The 18,648-nt window shown below is 45.8% G+C and overlaps 1 protein-coding gene across 2 annotated transcripts in view; it reads left to right on the top strand.

The window, feature by feature from the left end:
- The window catches only part of FIP1L1 (factor interacting with PAPOLA and CPSF1), a 604,847-nt gene that overhangs the window by 461,806 nt on the left and 124,393 nt on the right, over positions 1 to 18,648 (top strand). For both annotated transcript variants that reach the window (XM_086962650.1, XM_086962648.1), the window contains exon 12: positions 3,085 to 3,139. In XM_086962650.1, coding sequence (XP_086818776.1) covers positions 3,085 to 3,139 — 55 coding nt within the window. The remainder of the gene's footprint in view (positions 1 to 3,084; positions 3,140 to 18,648) is intronic.

Genomic DNA, 18,648 nt, shown 5'->3' with positions numbered 1-18,648 from the left:
TAGGTTGCCACACATTCAGGAGGCAGCATCTGGGATGTAACGGAACTACCCCCCCCCCCCCCCACCCTTCTCCCCCCCCCCCCCCCCCCCCCCCCCCCAACCTCCGAGATCTCCGACATCACTTGTTCCCAGTAAGATTGTATATGTGGGCATTTCCATATTATATGATAAAATGTTCCAGTGAGCCCACACCCTCTGAGGCAGAGTGGATCAGGAGTATGTCCAAGTTTGTGTAAAATATGGTGCATGGGTAATACACACTGTGTAACACTTTCAGTTGTATAAGTTTAAGCTTAGATGGTATTGCCGCCTCCCAGGCCGACGCTAGTGAATACGTCCAGTCTGATTCCTCCATGTCTCCCAATTTTGCCTGCCATTTCTCTTTTAGTGTCCCCGTGGGGTCTGGTTGGTTGTTAATTAGTTTACGGTACGTCAGGGAAATTGCCTTCTTTTTTATGTATCCGTGAGGAGTCTGTCTTCTAAGGGCGAGGTCTCGGCTAGTTGGGTATCCAGGAGGATTTCGCTTTGGAGCGCGTGTCTAATTTGGATATAACAATAAAGCTTTGTCTCCGCCATCCCGTATTTTTCCAGCAGCGTTGTAAAGGGAAGAACCCGTCCCCTCACCCATAGATCCACTATTTTTGCGATACCGATGAGATCCCACTGTCTAAACCCCTTAGTGTTAGCCAAGGTGCCCAAGCGTCTGGTTTCCCAAAGTGGGGTGGCTTGTGTCAGTACGCCTTCCCAACGCCCTTTGTGCTGTGTGCCATATTTTATTTGTGTGTGCCGTTGGCCCGGTGAGCGTGTTTCGTCTCTTGTTGGAGTAGAGGGCTTACATTAGACGATCCGCAGGCAGGAAGTGCCTGTCCAGTCTGAATGCCGGATCGTCCTGCGGAACGTGTATCCACTGGTTGATCACAACCAGCTGTGAGCCCAATAGTATAGTGCGATTCCCCCATCGTACCAGCTGCGCACTAGTTTGCGCTGTGCTATGCGGGCAGGCTTCCCATCTCACAGTAGTGTGGATACTTTGGCATCAGTTTTCTGCATTCTTAAGAGCTGTAGTTCATTGATGCCTGTATTGTGTGAGAGGGTCCAAGGTAAAGGATGTTATGAGGAAGTATTCTCGGCATGTAAAACGGGTATTTTTTGTGAGTTTCCATTGAGAGTTTGGCTCTATAATAACGCTGAGTTTTTTTTTACCTTAATAGGTACCGATTGGGCCGTGCCATTTCCTAGGATCAGGAAGATAAAGGGTCCTGGTTTTAACATGGTTCACAGTCTTTGGTGGCAATACGTTTAAGATCATTTAGAATCCACTCTCATTATGCAATGGCCATATCTTGATTTCTTAGTTTCAGGATTCTGTGACTGTCTTAAGCATTGTTGGTGAAGGTAACGTTGAGGGTGTTCACCAGATCAGGAGGAGGGGATAGGTACACTTTGATCATGAGAGGTTAGTTGTCGAGCCCTGCTGGGAACCTATCTGACAGGTGAAAGCGGAAGAGTCTTATGGAGATAGTGTGGCAGTTTGGGATGTATTCTTAGTTTAGACTTGTATCCCTTTTAGGACTAGACTTTAGATCCTTTTGCTTTATAGTCTTGCAGAGATCGATTAGAAGCTGAGCACTGTTCGATTAGGTGCAAAGGGTAGACTCCTCGCATAAACAGATCATCTGAGGTGGCAATTCACTGCTGCTTGCAGGTCTCTCCAGAGAGCTGGGAGAATGCTTCCTTTTCAATGAGTTCACCTAGGAATTGTCCATTTTGCTAGTGTTACAGATGAACCCGGCCCATTCCTTTCTTCATTAGGATTGGTTTGAGATGTTTTTAGGCCTCACAGGAATTCCCCAGTCCAGAGGCAGGAGTCGATGATTGGTCTCATTGGTTTGACAAGAGAAGATGTTTATAAACTAGACTAGGTCTTAGATTTCTTCTTTTCGGTTTGTTAGCATGCTGAATGTGTAGAATTTATATTCTGTGGTATGAGTAGCCAACTTTAGTGTGGTTGGTATTAAAATACTTTGTTTTTGCATACTTTAAAAGAAGGAAGGAAGATTCAAGGTTATCAGTTTTTGCTAGTGTTTGGCTAAGGCAACACAGAGTTCGCAAGAGTGCTACCTACATGCTTTTTGGAGTACAGGCCGGATTTTAGATTTCTCTGACTATTTTGAAGAGCTCTTTAGTTGGGCACGCAGGATCATACATGCATTGAGAGTGTGATCTCATGGCTTTCTTAATGGAATCTGTCATCAGACCTTTAAAATCTTCCTAGATATGGTTGTGATTTTAATAGATGTAGTGCATGTATTGATTTGTTTTGAGGGTCCCCTCTCTCTGAATTTTGTCACTGGTGTAGATCCTCCGTGTTTTAATAATTTTCTAAGTGGTAGTGTGAAAGCTACAATTTGTTCTTAAATTGTCCTGAAACTAAGGTCTTGAACTAATAATTCAATTGCTGTGTAAAACCGGCAATATTTAAGTGGGGTGAGAATGCCCTTCTGCAAGTCATGATTCCCAGCCTTAAAGAAGGTAAATACTGATAGAATGTAGTTTTGTTATAGAATATACGTTGTTCTGCCTCGGTGTAGTTTAGCTACCGTCTGCACTAAGTTCTGCAAGTATTTACCATCCTTTCTCTGTTCTCGCAGGGCACCACATGGCTAAATCGCAGCAATAAACCCTGTGCACGCTGACTCTGGCTTCCAGGAGGGGTGTTATTGTATTTTCTCACTCTGAACTAGCCAAAATTCCTTCAAACGGGAAAACAGAGGGTGACAACACATAGTTCTGCTTCTCATCGGATGAGTTAAAGACAAATAACTTGATGCTTGACCATTGAAAATATGGTTGCTGATCATTGTTAAATTACTTTTCTATGTTGGATACTAATGGCAGAGTAGCATAGGCTATTTTAGATTGCATTATATTTTTATTATAATCTGTGCTGTGCAGAGACAATCTTATTCACAGTAAGTATATAAACCATCACTTTTGGGAAGCTTTTTATTTGCATGGCTTTAGTCTTGTATATTTTAAAGCCAGATTTTAATAATGGAGAAATGATATGTTTGTGTGTTTCAGGTTTTCCACCTCCACCTGGAGGTCCTCCACCATCCCTAATACCTACCATTGAAAGGTAAGTTAAACTGCCTCTAATACAAAATTATCACATGCAAAGCTAGTAACAATTATAAGTCCACAAGTGGTGCAAGATCATCTTGTTAACTTAACTATATGCTATTTTAGTACGTGTTTTATACTTAAAGGCAGATACACCGGTTTTTACAAATTTATTTTGTTCTATGTATGTTTAGTCCGCTAACTAGTTTTATTGTGCATAACCATCTGTTACCTCCCGATCTAAATACTGCAAAACCCTCTGTAGTCAACGATTTTGTAACATACTGGCAAAGGTTAATGGGACTTAATTCTGGGAAACTGGTTTAAACTAATCTTAATTTGTATTTAAGCTTCTTAAAACTTACATATCACACAAAATTATGTTAGCATGCCAGCAAGAGAATGATTATTTTAACGTGCTTCTTGTGTCTGGCTCCTTAGCGTTTGTAACTTGTAGGCATTCCTTGAGTGGGGGAAATATTATGTTGTTGGTAGGGGAGCATGAGCACCTTTAATATGGGGATAGTGCCATCATAATGTTATGTTCCCTGTCTGAGTTGCTTTTTATGCAGACTGGAGGAAGGTAGGATCAGGGTGCTTGACTTTTTTGTTAGGAACTGTTCACATTGGACTGTGCTTTAATTCTTCAATTGCGAATATAACTGCATATTATTCCTGCAAGACATCGGTACAGGTATAGATGAAGAGCGTTTGTTACTATCAACTTTGAATTTACCCTTTTCCATCGTTTTGCAAATCTTCACATAGCATGCGCTTGTCCAGTCTGTACAAGATTCACTAGATGTGTTGAAAGTCTCCTGCTAGATTAGATGACGGCAATGGACTTAACTTAAAAATAAAATGCCAGTCACTGTTCATTTGTGGAGATCCGGCACTTGGATGTTGTCTAAGATGGCTAATCTAGTATTTTAGTGTAAAGAACATTGCTATTAGAAAACACACCCACCTGAAAATTTCAGCTGCCACTCTGTGAATATCACAAAGTAAATGGGGTGTGATGTGTCTTTTAAAAGTAATTAGTACTCTATGAATTGTTTGCTTTGAGTAGCTCTTTGGACCTAGGGTGTTGGGCTAGAATTTTGATTGGCTGATAGGGCTAGGTTTCTGATTGGATCCTAGGGCTAGGGTTTCCTATCAAACCTGAGGCTTAAGTTCTGATTGGCTTATAGGGCTAGGATTCTGGCTAGTTCCTGGGCCTAGAGTTTCTATTGGACTTAGGGCTTGGGTTTTGATTGGTGGCTAGGGCTGTAATTCGTTAATAGGACCAAGACTCCCATTGGTTCTAGGGCTTGATGCAAAGTTTCTGATTGGCTAGGGCTAGTGTTCCCCAAAAGCTCACCTCATCACTTGGGCTAATTAGCCTTAAGGCTCATGGTGACTTAGCCCGGGCGTTGAGGCAAAGGGCGGAGAGGACAAGGGAAGTTGCCTGTTTGGTTTGGGGCTAGGGCCAGAGATGCTGCTCATTTTCCCATTAACCAGCAACTACCTTAAGCCATCCACATCCTCAAACATACAAACACAATCTCAGCAAACACACACTGCTCATTTACAACAAACAAACTCTTACCACAGTTCAGTGTCTCTACAAACCACTACAAAACCCCACAAACCTATCTATACACGCTTCTACCACACACTGCCACCTTCACTTTCACATAAACCACCACTCTGTCCTATAACACTATCAAATCCACACTTTGACACAACACAAACCCACATTATACATAACCTTTTTTTAAATTTGTATTATTTTTATTGTATTAAAAGACAAACAATACAGTACATTTAGTATGCTCCTGAAATCAGGTGGAAGAAGCCACAATTGTAGCCACAGTGACTTTCAATTGCAGAGTACCCCAAATAGGGCACATCCAGATGTGATTACATCCATTGACATTGACATAGGGCAAAGTGGAAAATAAACCATAAGGACTGTTACCTGGGCCCCGCCCAGGCCCCTCATACCCCAACCCCCTGCCCCTAACACCGCTAGATGTATTCATAGTGATTCATGTGATTGTCAGTAGGGGGTAGAGGTTGGTACATTATCAGCAGATGTGAGTACACTCGCCCGCCCTTGGATTGCTGGTGTCCGTTAGTGGCCTGAACAAGTTTGAAGGGGGCCCCATATATCTTTCAGCCGTGAAGTTATTGAAAGCATCATTGTATACTTTTCTACACTATCATTACAGACTGTCAGGTCAAGGATCCAGTCAGTCGCTCTAGGCGTATTCTGGCTTCCCCCAGTACAATGCAACCCTACATTTGTCCAAGAGCAAAGCTATTGACGTAAAACACCAAAATCCTTTGGGTAAGTCTTTGTCATATCCTAGTGCCAATAGGGCAAGAACCTCCCACCAGTAGGATTGAAGTGAAGGGCATTCCAAATCCATATGGAGAAAGCCTGCGTGTTCAGCACCACAGTGGGTACAATTATGAGAGTGTGAACTGTCTATATGGTGGTGGCGAGCCGGTGAACTATAGGCCCTGTGTAAGTATTTGAAGGTAAATGTTTATGGCGATAGTTTGGAGATATGCGGACAGTTTGGGCACAGCAATATTGCCATTGTGAAATAGTCAAAGTTAAGACTAAGTCAACATCCCATGCATGTCTGGCTGGCAACAACCCAATCTCTCAATGTCGCGACTCATTGGTATATAGTCGACATACCCATCTCGTCCAGGTTATCAATATTGTCAAAGGGGTTAAGGCCATTGGTTCAGATGGATACCCTGCGATCTGTTCCCAGACTACACTACAGAGTTTTGCAAACGTAAAAAAATTTCTAACGCCGTAGAGTTGCCTCAGGCTTGAAATTGTTGCAGGGTACTGAACTGCACCTCCACGTATAGGTGGCCCAGCTCTTGCAGAACCATCTTACGCAGTGTAGTCTGTACAGGTGAGTGACAGGGAAGAGTTATTTGTGGGGAATTGCTGGAGAGTGTTAGAAGGGGTCCCAGTTTTGTGACACAGCATATGCCACGCCCAGCTTATTATAGCAACCGTCTTCACCTCTCTTTAGGGCTTTGCCCGCCACTAGAGAAGAATTGTCGACGGGTTCAACCTCAACCTGCTCCCGTTATAATTACAAGTAGGGGAGACGTGTTTGGGGGCGGTACCAATAAGTCGCATAGTGGCACTGAGCTACGTTATAATACAGTTTGAATTCCGGAACTTCAAAGTCCCCACCTTCGTATTGGAAGGGCACCGTGCCCCAGCTTATTCAAGCGGACCCGCCGGCCAATAGAAAAGTAATCAGTGGGGACTTGGGGGAATGAAAAAACTGCTTGTTAAGGGAGACTGGGATATTTTGGAAAATATATAGAGATTTGGGCAAAACCACTATGTTCAACTGTGCCACTCTGCCTGCTAGAGGCAATGGAAGCCTCGCCCAGGTATCGAGTTGGCGTTGTAGGGTTTCTGTGGCCGGGACATAGTTTAAACCAATAATGGAGTCCACCTCCCTATGTAGGATAATTCCCAGGTATTTAACCGAATCTGTGACCCACCGGTCCAAGTATTCCAGAATTCATTGCTTTGTTTGGTCAGTAAGTTGAAATATGTCTGTTTTATCCCAGTTGATGGTAATACCAGAATACCTACTGAATCAGATAATTTTTTTTGAATAAGTGAGGACACAGTGTCAGGATATCTAATGAAAAGCAGAATATCATCTGCCTACATTAACAATAAGAGTTTTCCAGAGTGGAAAGACAGCCCCTTATGTAAGTGTCGCTCCTGGAGGTGACTAACTAAGGGGTCTATAGCTGATATAAAGAACAGGAGGAACAGGGGACAACCCTATCGAATGCCCCTCTTAAGTTGGAATGGGGCAGATAGGCAATTCACTGTGACCCTGGCAGTGGGGCAAATGTAAAACAATTGGAAGAGGGCCAGGAAGCCCTTCAGAATTCCAAATCACTTAAGTACCTCCATGAGGTATGGCCACTCCAGGGAGTCGAATGCCTTATCGGCATCTAATAGTATTGATGCCGCCTGGAGTTCCGGGTTGAGTTGATGCAAGACAGTGAACACTGTATGGAGATTAATGAAAGTAGACCCATTTGGTACAAAGCCAGGATAATCTATTTTGGCCAGCAATAGGGACAGTCTAGTCGCAATGACTTTAGCTAGGACTTTAATATCGCAGTTTAAAAAGGAAAGAAGACTATAGAAAGCATAGTATACAGCATTTCTGCCGAAATTAGTGCGCATAGAGATTGCCGCCTCATGCAAGACTGGAGGAAGTTCACCATCAGCAAGCGATTCTGCATACATTTCCAAAAGGTGAGGCACTAAGATATGCTTGAAAACTTTGTAAAAATCGATGGAGAGGCTAGCAGACCCTGGTGCCTTGCCCCCGTCTAAGGCATCTATAGCTACAACTATTTCCTCCACATAAATAAGGTGAATCAGGAACCCGTTGATTATGCTGGTCAAGCCATAACAAGGCCACCTTGTCAAGGTAGGCTGATATATGGACAGCAGAGTCTTTAAGTCGCATTTCATAGAGATGCTCATAATAAGTCACAAACTCTGCAAGGATATCATCTGTCAATCAGCGGCAAGCCAGTCTGGGATGTAATAGTATATATGTTCTCGCTGTCGCTTGTCACAACATAGGAGCCAAGACAAGGTCTTTCCTGGCCTCTCTTCCTCGCTGTATTAGTGCTGTTGAGCATATTTGCCAAGGTAACATACTTCACTAACTCTTTCGGAGATTTGAAGCCTAAAAATCTGTTCGCACATTTAATAAGGACCGTTCCAGTTATGCTGCTGCAGCCAAACAGGTCGATCCTAAGCATTTCAACAAACAAGGTCCTCTTGCCATTGTCTGTGGATTCTGCTATGCCGGCTATCCAGATGTTGTTCTGCCGCAACCTGGCTTCTAAATCTTAATTTTTCACAGTCACAGCTAAGGTCTGCTTCTCTAGTCATGACAGTTTGGATTTGGTTTCCAAAAGGTCATCTTCTAGCCCAGGAATCCTCCTTTCGACGCTATCCTTTCTGACAGAGTATTGGTCAGGCTGTTCAATCAGTCCATCCAACCGAGTGGTCATAGTATCAGTCTTGGCATCAATGGCTTGGAGGCCAGCTTTAAGTTCTCCGAGTAGTGCTGTAGCAGAGACAGAGACACCCATCTGTTCTAGCGAGTCCGCTTGGTCCTCCCTGGACTCTGATTCGGTGCGCTGGGGTGCTTAGCCTGTCTGGCATTGGTTTTTACCATTGTGTCAAGCGCTGGGCAAATAGAGGTGCTGGAATATGATTCGTTGTCCCTCAACAATCAACTGTCCATACCTAGGCGGACGGACTCTCCCTCCAGCAAAACTCAGTATAAGCTCAAACATAGATACAGAAAAGTCTGGGGAACTGCAGGCAGATCAAGGGGGGTCCTATAGAGTAGCTCAAACCTATACCGCCCGCGAAGGTCCGAAAACTGCAGGCCTCCGACAATAATGCCCAGCCGCCACTCCCCCGAATAAGAGCACTGTGAAGGGGGGTGGGAGGTCATGTCAGCAACGGAATATCAATGAGCCTACCAGTCCCAGTACCACACCAGTATCAAGAGGGCCTATAGGTTCAGCTCTGGCTGCCCACGAGGACTCTGGCTCCAAAGAGAGCAGTTCACGTGGTACAATCAAATATCCCACCCGCCGTTGGTTATCCACAACAGCAGGGGCAACTGCAGCAAAGGTCTCGGATCAAGGAGACCTCAGCTGTGCTCAACGGTCTCTTTGGAATGAGCCAATGCCTGTGCCCCAGGATGCCAGGAACCGTAATCTGTAGTGGGACAGTACAGGCCGCAGGCACGGCAAACAGGCCGCTGACTTGCGCTGTCACCGGGCCTCCCAGTCCTGCCAGAGGTGGCGCACCAACAAACCAATGTAGAGCGGGTGGGCAGGAGCGCCCAACTTTGCAGGAGGGGTGAGAGGGTGGCCTCATTGTCACTGGTTGCCCCTGTCAAACCTCTAAGGCCGTCTGCCCTGCAGCGGGCCATGGCTCACGATTGTGGCCACGCCTTCTTGGCTGGCAGCGTGGCCATGCCTCCCGTACTAAACCTTAATCCGTTCAAACACACACTCCCTGTTTACACACCAGCTCCACCCTCTGCTTACTCCTAGCAGACCCCTTTCCATCACCACCAATCCTATACTCAACCCTCTCTCCTATCATCCACCAACAACACCCTCCTCCTCTTTTTGCCAAAAACAAGCAGCAAAACGATCTTTACACCCCACCACACACATTACTTATTACTAATACCAAATCTAATACAAACACTCATGGTCCTTCTCTCACACACCACATACACTCTCCTTCGACACACCTCATCACCCCCTTTAGTATCTTCCATTCACCAACTGTACTTTACATCCAAACCGTTACGCAAAATTAATTTCATCATTATCTCATCTATCTACTCTACAAAAACAAAATATAACACACACACCAGCACATCAAAATCACACACGCACTCTCAATGCCATACTACATTGTCACAAAACAGAAATAAATGCTCACTCCCACCTCATGACTACACAAATAATGCAGATCCTAAACCAACTTTACTCCCAAATTTTCCATCTTCTCCAACTCCTTCCACAAACACCCCAACATAACACTCATTCACCCTCCTCTCATCAATTGCACAATTTAGAGCCTTAAAACATGATCCACATGCTCCACCACCCCCAACCTGTATACATTTCACCCTGATCAGACATAAGCAAAATAAACATACCAATCTTCCCAGCTTTGCATCTACTTCTCTATTACACAGCAAGACAACTCTATAAAAACTGTCACACCATTACCAAAACACATCTCGAGACTGCCTACTAATAAATGCTGGATCACTCTTTGAAAACAAGCATCACATCTATGACCTACTCACTGACATATAACCGGACTAACTCTTCATAACTGAATCATTATTGTGAGATGACATGGCTCCATATTGATTGAAATGGTTTCTCCAGGCTATCAGACTGTAAAACAAAACTGCAAAAGCAAAAGAGGAAGCGGACTAGCTATTATAGTCAAGAAATTATCAATCTCACCAAAGCGGACAACGTTTCAATAGAAGGTTGTGTGGATGTCATCATCAGAAGCAACCCTACACCAACTTCCTCCTGTAACTTCCTCCTCCTTTCCAGACCACCACCTAGCAATGCAACATTCCCAGAAATGTTTCTAGCCACAGTTTCAAACCGTGTGACACTACACTTCAAGTTATACATCCTTGGTGACCTAAACATTTGGTGGGAAAAACCCAGTACGCCCCATCCGAGAAATTTCATCACTGGCCCATGCACACTGAACCTACATTAGATCATCCAGAAACTCTCACAATTCACTGGACACATCCTAGATATAATTTTTGCGAATTTCTCTACACAAAACACCACACATCACCACATATAAGGCCACTTTACATGCAACCACGTATCACCCATGGAACACACTCAATTTTGAATACTTAGATGCACAACTAAAATCCAACACCAATCTGGATATAATACATTTAGTTCAAATACTTACTGGTGCCCAAGAAGGATGGAGGCCTTCGTCCTTTCGTCAACCTGGGCTCTCACAACTTCTTTCTCCAGAAAATGAAGTTCAAAATGCTCACTGTTGCTCGGATCCTATCTGCCCATGACTTGGGGGACTAGATGATAGTGTTGGACTTGCAGGATGCATATTTCCATATTCCCATCCTGCCTGCCCACAGGCGTATCCTGCGGTTCATGGTGGACCACGTGCCCTTTCAGTTCGCTGGGTCCCCCTTTGGCCTCACCAGCGCACCTCGGTGTTCACCAAGGTGACTGCAGTGGTTGCAGCTCATCTGCGGAGATCAAGGATGCCAGTCTTTGCCTATCTTGATGACTGACTGTTCAAGCTGGACTTGTCCAAGCCTGTCGTCTCCCACCACCAGAGTACAGCAGACTTCCTACATTCGCTGGGATTCACTGTCAACATGTTGAAGTCTCTCCTAATTCCCTCTCAGATGCTCCCTTTCATCAGAGCTGTTCTAGATATGGTGCAGTTTCTGGCCTATCCTCCCGAAGGGTGAGTCCAGGATATTCAAGTTATGATACCGATGTTTTCGCCTTAATCCTGGATTTCAATGAGACTGACTGTGAGGCTGCTAGGCCTCATGGCCTCCTGCATCCTGCTGGTGACACATGCCCAGTGGTATAGACATGCTCTGCAGTGGGACCTCAAATTCCAGTGGGCACAGCATCAAGTGGATCTCTCCTACATTTTCCAGATCTCTGTGGTAACTGTGAAGGATCTGCAGGAGTGGTTAACGAACTGCAATTAGGTCAGCGGCAGACCCCCTCTCCCTTCCTCAACCAGATCTCACAGTAGTGACAAATGTGTTGCTCCTAGGGATTAGAGGACTCTGGTCTCTGGCGGAAACATTAACCAGTTGGAGCTCTGAGCACACTGTTTGGCATTGAAAGCCTTTCTGCCCTCCATCTAGGTAATGCTGGTGCAAGTGTTCAGTGACAACACCACTGCCATATGGTACTGCAAAGGGCAGGGTGGGGTTGTAGAACCTTTATCAACAGGCCCTGTGTCTCTGGACATGGCTGGAGCAGCAGGGTATTTTCCTAGTGGTGCAACATCTGGAGGGTTCTCTGAACAACAGCATGGACAAACTCAGCCAAAGATGCCTCGTGGCTCATGAATGGCTTCTCCATCGGAGGTTATGCAAAGACTCTTTCAACAGTGGGGAGAGCCTTGGTGGGATCTGTTTGCCACTGATGAGAGCAAGCAATGGCAGCAGTGCTGCGCGTTGCAGTTTCCAAGGCGGCTCTCGTTCGGATGTGCTTTTTGTCTCGAGTGGAGCTTAGGCCTCCTCTACTCCTTTCTGTTCATACCACTCCTGCTCAGAATTCTCAAGAAGATCAGAACTGACCGGGCCCAAGTCATCTTTGTGGCTTCGGATTGGGCAAGGGAAGTCTGGTATCCTGAACTGTTGAGTATGGCCATGGGTTCTCCAATCAGGCTGACCCTTCCGGGGAGGGTTCTGCTCCTGAACCTGTCAACGCTCCGCCTTTTTGTGTGGAAATTGAGTAGAGATAGTTGACAGTTTTTGACTTTCCCCTCGAAGTCTGTGATGTAATCTTGGCAGCCACAATGGTTTACACCTACTGTTGGGCAAAATATGTGGCATGGTGTACAGAAAGACACATTGATCCTCTATCCGCCCTCCTTTCTCAGGTTCTTCTGTTCATCTGTTTCCTTACGAAGCATGGTCTGCTCTTGGCACTCTGAAGTGCTATCTCTTCTCCATTTAAGTGGTTGCCCGATCATCCATCCTTCTTCAAATGTCCTATTGTAAACTGGTTTTGAAAGGTTTACAACATTTCAACAACCCTCTCCAAGAGTGGTCTAGCCCAGCCTCTAGATTCCTTCAAACAACTATTTAAAACTCAATGTATGGATTTTGTCAAAGCAAGCAGACCAGCGGGCTGCCCTTTGGGCCTTTGTCCACCACACATCTTTAACATTATTTTAACTACCTTTTAGCTAGCTCTGCTGTCACACCAGTCACAACAATCATCAATAATTCTTTAACTTTAGGAGTCTTTCCAGTAGGCTTAAAAAAGGCATACATTTACCCATTAATAAAAATAAAAAAACCTGGACCGACATGACCCAAACAACTACAGACCAATTACAAATTGACCTTTCCTGGGCAAACTGTTAGAAAGAAAAGCATTCACCCAGAAGTCACAATTTATTATAGACAACTCCATACTTTCTGACTTCCAAACATGATTCCATCCATGAAGGGGCACAGAATATGCCCTAATTGCCATCTGGCATGGCCTTAAAAAACAGCAGACTGGAACAGGATCGCTGGACGACCTCTCTTGGACCTTTGAGCTGCCTTTGACACAGTTGTTCATGACACTCTAATCCAAAGACTGGCATAGAGGGGGCTGCTCTCTACTGGATCACATCATACCTTCAAAACAGAATAAATGTCCTCCATAGTTCCCTTTTCTCATCAAAACCATACTTCAGAAAACAGGGGTCCCTCATTAACTTCAGTTGATGGAAATGTTGCTGTTTGACATTTTGCATACTAAGAACACCTAAAAAGTGGCCCCGGAATTTAGTGTTTTCACTGCCTTGATGCAGACAGGGAAGGCATTACTCGAATGGAGGTTTGTTGCTAGAACTGAGGTTGGTTGTCAGTCTTTTTCATGCATTATGTGTCTAGGTAAATAGAACTTAGAGACTGCAAGAAACTGGCCATCCAAGGAAAAAACACCCTTGCATACTCAGGCGTACAAGAGACACAGACAAACACAATCAAAAGGGCCAAGAAAAACAAGCATTTGCAATGCAATAGGTCTCGCATTTACGCGAGTTTGAGCTATTGACATTGCAAATAACAATGCATTTTATTTTGGTTTTCTTTTTTAAAAACTAAATAAAAGGCATTGTCATTTACAATGCTAATAGCTTAAACTTGTATAAATGTGAGACCTATTGCATTGAAAATGCTTGTTTTGAGAATCTGGTCACCCAAAACATAGGAGATGCGCACATTGTTCGTCTCTCCGTCCTTGAATGCACATAAACTTTCCTTCACAGTAAGAGCTAGTTAACTCTGCACTGAGTAACACCGTGCTATTCCTTTTTAGGTCCCGGACTCTCGTCGCACTGCGCAGCAGTGTGGGCAGAGCTCCGAGATTTAATGTTTCTTAGTAGGGGGCTTGAACCTACCCCTCTTCTCCATTGGCTGGCTTCCTAAACAGAGGCCAGCCATTGGAGGAGAGGGGTGTCACTCGGTTCAAGCCCCATCTTTTCCAGATTCAGGGCATGTTTTTTCTCTTCTTTCTTGTTTTCGTTCTCTCCTCTTCCCATTGGCTGGAATTTTACCTTCCAGCCAATGGGAAGAGGAGAGAAAGAAAACCAATCCCCCAAATGCCAAAATGACGATGCTTTCTTCGAGGCATTTCTTCCTCGCCTCGGAGAAACATGGTTGTGCTGCTGCTGTGGAAGGCAGTGGACCTCGCTAACGGGAAGGTAGGCGCCTGCTACTCTCATTTTAATAATGAGATTGGGTCCAGGGTGCCGGGGGCTAAACCATAATTTTGGTATAAATTATTTAACATAAGCCAGCTTAGTTTCTCGGTTTTAAGAATTTTACCAATCCTGCTTTTTGGTCAGCAGTGCGCATCGTGCGTTTATATTGAAGCGCATACGTGTTTTCCCGAAAGAAAAACTACAAGTCCCAGAATGCAAAGTGCTCCTAGGAAACGCGCCAAAGACCTACTGTATATTTCACCGTTAACATATAACCACTTGGCAACTGTGCAAGAAGCGCGTTACCTGCAGAACGCATTCGCTGTGCATGCCCAGATAAAACCGAAACATGTCACTCTTATTTTTTCAATCTGAATAAGAAGTGCGGTAACTTTTCATTTGCTTAAAGTTGTTAGCCTTTTCCTTTCTGGAACAGATTAAAACTGATTTAACTCGACCTTCCTCCACATACTTAGGATAAAGACACCCTGTTCTTAATTCAAGGTTTTGGTGTAGCCGCCGCGCCTCGGTAACCTTGCCGGCTTCGCACCCGCCTGAAGAGGACAAGGCCACGCCAGGAGCCACGCTGGAGCAGGGACAGCAGCCAGCCACCGTGCAGTGAGCGCCCGCGGCGGAGGCTGCTGCTGGGGGGTGAGCCGAGGCCTATGGGGGCCGAGCGACCCGCCCTCTCACGGATGCGATGTCCTGTGGGCAGGGGCGGCCGCGCTGTGCTTCAGCAGAAGGGACTTCTGTGCTTGAGGCGTGGACTGATTGTAGTGTGTTACAGGAGTATTGGTCGGATATAAAAGGGAACCGGTATTCGTATGTTTAGGTGAATATCTGAAGGGGGGTTTACTGCCCTTTCTGCATGGCGAGAGGGTTGTTACATTCTATGCGTGACATTCCTCGCCCAAACGTGTGACACGCTGAGTGACACTTTCTTGCAAGTAAAACCAATGGGTGAAGTCCACGTACAGAGAAACACATCAGAATGTCAGTAATGAGAGGCTCTTGAAAGGACTTGTAATTGCTTCACTGGAGTGTACAGCCTCTCTGACCTCTCCTGGGTGGGCGCCAGGGCGTCACAGGGTGGCAGAGAGCTATGCACAGGCTAGGCATCAGTGGCCATTCTCAGCCTCTGACTCGAAGAACGTCCCTGCGGCCGAGCTCATCACTAGGAAACAGACAGGTTATACAGATTGTAGAGACACTAGAGTATATCCAGGGGCGTAGATTGGTGAGTAAGATTTTAGGGGGGGAGGGGTGGGTTCTGATTTTCCGATAATCAGGCTGGCATATAATGTTTTGATACATTAGACGACAGGCAGGGTGCATGAGAGGTGGCCTAACTGGCAATAGAAAGGGAGGGGAATGCGGATTGGAGGACTATGAGAGAAAACACAATATTTTGCAAAATAACCAATAATTTGAGGACCTTCAAAACCATGTGTGTGTGCTTGTGTGTCTGTGTGTATGTAAGAATACGGCTGTTTTCGTGTCTTTGTTGCCGGGATGTACGGAGCGATTTTCGGGCATGTAAGCTATATTGTCGCTTGCTCCCCTGTCCCCTCGTTTGTTGTGCTTGCTCCCCCCCACCCTTGTTGGTTGTGCTTGCTGTCCTGCCCCCCCTCTCGTTGGTTGTGCTTGCTGCGCTGCCCCCTCCTCGTTGGTTGTGCTTGCTGTCCTGCCCCCCCCCCTTGTTGGTTGTGCTTGCTGTCCTGCCCCCCACCCTCATTGGTTGCGCTTGCTGTCCTGCCCCCCCCTTGTTGGTTGTGCTTGCTGTCCTGCCCCCCCCCCCTCATTGGTTGCGCTTGCTGTCCTGCCCCCCCCCCCCCCCTCGTTGGTTGTGCTTGCTGTACTGCCCCCCTCCTCGTTGGTTTTGCTTGCAGTCCTGCCCCCCTCTCGTTGGTTGTGCTTGCTGTCCTGCCCCCCCCCTCGTTGATTGTGCTTGCTGTCCTACCCCCCCCCCCCCACCCACTCGTTGGTTGTGCTTGCTTGTGATCCGGTTTTTGTGCCTCTGTGCCCTGCTTGTGATCCGGTTTTTGTGCCTCTGTGCCCTGCTTGTGATCCTGCTTGTGCCTCTGTTCCCTGCTTGTGCCTCTGTTCCCTGCTTGTGCCTCTGTTCCCTGCTTGTGCCTCTGTTCCCTGCTTGTGATCCGGTTTTTGTGCCCTGCTTGTGATCCGGTGTTTGTGTTGCTCTCCTGCCCCTCGCTGGTTGGGCTTGCGCTCCTGACCCCCCCCCCCCGCCCCTCGTTGGTTGTGCTTGCTCTCCTGAACCCCCCCCCCCTTGTTTGTGCTTGCTGTCCTACCCCCCCTCGCTGCTTGTGCTTGCTGTCTTGCCCCCCCCCCCTTGGTTGTGCCTGCTGTTCTGTGTGAATGACTCTGTGTGAATGACTCTGTGTGAATGACTCTGTGTGGGTGGCTCTATGAGTGTGTGTGGGTGGCTTTGTGTGTGTGGCTCTGTGTGGGTGCAAATGCAATAGGTCTCGCATTTGCAAGCGATTAAGCTATTGGCATTGTAAATGACAATGCCATTTATTTATGTTTTAAAAACAAAAACATAAATAAAAATGTCATGAGCAATGCCAATAGTTCTAACTTTAACAATGCTGAGACCATTGCATTGTAAATGCTTGTTTAATACCCATCTTTATACAAAGCCCAGTCTTCAGGCTAGAGATGTGTGGGTGAACTGTCAATCTTCATTTCATTGTACGACAGAAACGTTTGTTCCTCAATGATACCTGCAATTTGACGCTGTAGATGTTTAATCAAAAGCCTATTTACTTGTTCCTAACATGGGCAACAAATATGTCCACTCTTCTGATCGGCTAGGGATTCTGTCACTCTCAGTGCCCCGGAAGCTGTGATTTCAGCATACCCGGTTTTAGTTGCAGCACCAGTGGACAGATGAGAGCAAGGGAAATCCCGCGTGGGAATTTTAAGGTCTCCCCATACCTCGAAACATCTACCATAGGTGACCGTTACGCTCACAGGAAATCCAGAAACCGTAACTGAGGATCAGATAAACCCAAAAGGCATTCAGTGAGTAGAGACCACTTCAGAGGGACCCAGCCTGCAGGGTCAACATTATATACTGGCGGACTAGTACTGCTTTCATTCAAGGATCCCTGCACACAGGGACACAGACCTCTTTTTGTATGACAGCACGTGATCATGATGTCTTGACCCCTTGGAGTCCACAGATAAAACTCCTATGCATCAACGTGCACTGTCCCCGTATAATTAAAGACCCGTTCGTTTCACAGGTGCATGGCCACTCAGTCGATCCAGAGACCAATATCTCTTTTCCCAGGGTGCACATAGAGAAAGATCCCTTTCCCCAAATGGTCCAGGGCCGTTGTTCTTACTTGGTGTCTCTGTCACCCAGTGCCCCCTCTCCGTGAGCAGGGTCACTTGCTCTGCCACATAGATTCCAAGGGGCACAGAATTATTCCCCTGCGCGATCTTTAAACGGGCATCGGGGGACACAATTCCTCCTTTAAAAAACAAGGCCTGAAAATTACGCACTGATTATCAATAAAATTAACAACAAAAAAACCTTGTCATTGCAATAGTATCCGGCTATCGATGTAGGAAGCAGCGCCGCTGGTCAGCAGTATGCGTTAACAAGAAGAAAAAAACTCTCCATTGCACCAGTATCCGGCTACGGATGTAGGAAGCAGCGCAGCTGCAAAGCAGTATGTGGCAACAGTTTCCGGCTACCGATGTAGGAAGCTGCACCGCTGCTAAGCAGTATGTGGCTGAAAGAAAATAGTGCTCACCACCTAGATATTGAGGACCGTCTAACGCCGCAAGCAAAAAATCCAGTTGGGATGGACGGGGGCAAAAGGAGACAGGACGGGAACAAATAAGCTTCATTTTTAATCTGAGGCTAGTGTTCAGCAATGAAGGATGACAGCAGCCAATGAGAATCATGGTCGGGGATTCCACTCCGGAAATCTGCTCAATTACAAAAAGCCTCACAGGGCGAGCAGCGAATGCGCGCTGCAATGCAGGTCTGTGAGACCTAAGAACACTGAATGGTTATGAGGGCAACCAAGTGCTGAACAATGATATATGACTCGATGATTATGGTGGAAACTTGGATACACTGCACTATTGTGCTGTATAGAAATTCCAGAGCTGGCCCAGCTCTGCTATTGGCTCGAGTGCTGCAACACACCAAATGCAAGATAGTGCTGAAAGAGCAGTTCAATATCTATATTTCCTGGTTCTAGACAGAGAATCCTGAGTTGTGCTCCTACTGATCTCATCAATTTCAAAGTTTGCTGATGGAACCAGCTGCAAAATGGGACTCTTGTTTCAGGCTTATAAATCAGGAGGGTGAATGAGTGTATTGTAATGAGATAATCTGTTTTGAGGATATCTCATACAGAACAAAAGACCTACAAGTTGCAATAGGAAGACTTTGAAATATATCTGTAGTG

This window comes from Lissotriton vulgaris, chromosome 3_1 (assembly GCF_964263255.1).
Source record: "Lissotriton vulgaris chromosome 3_1, aLisVul1.2, whole genome shotgun sequence".
NCBI classification, from domain to species: Eukaryota; Metazoa; Chordata; class Amphibia; order Caudata; family Salamandridae; genus Lissotriton; species Lissotriton vulgaris.
Note: the sequence above shows the minus strand (reverse complement) of the source record. Positions and strands in the feature narration are given on the sequence as shown.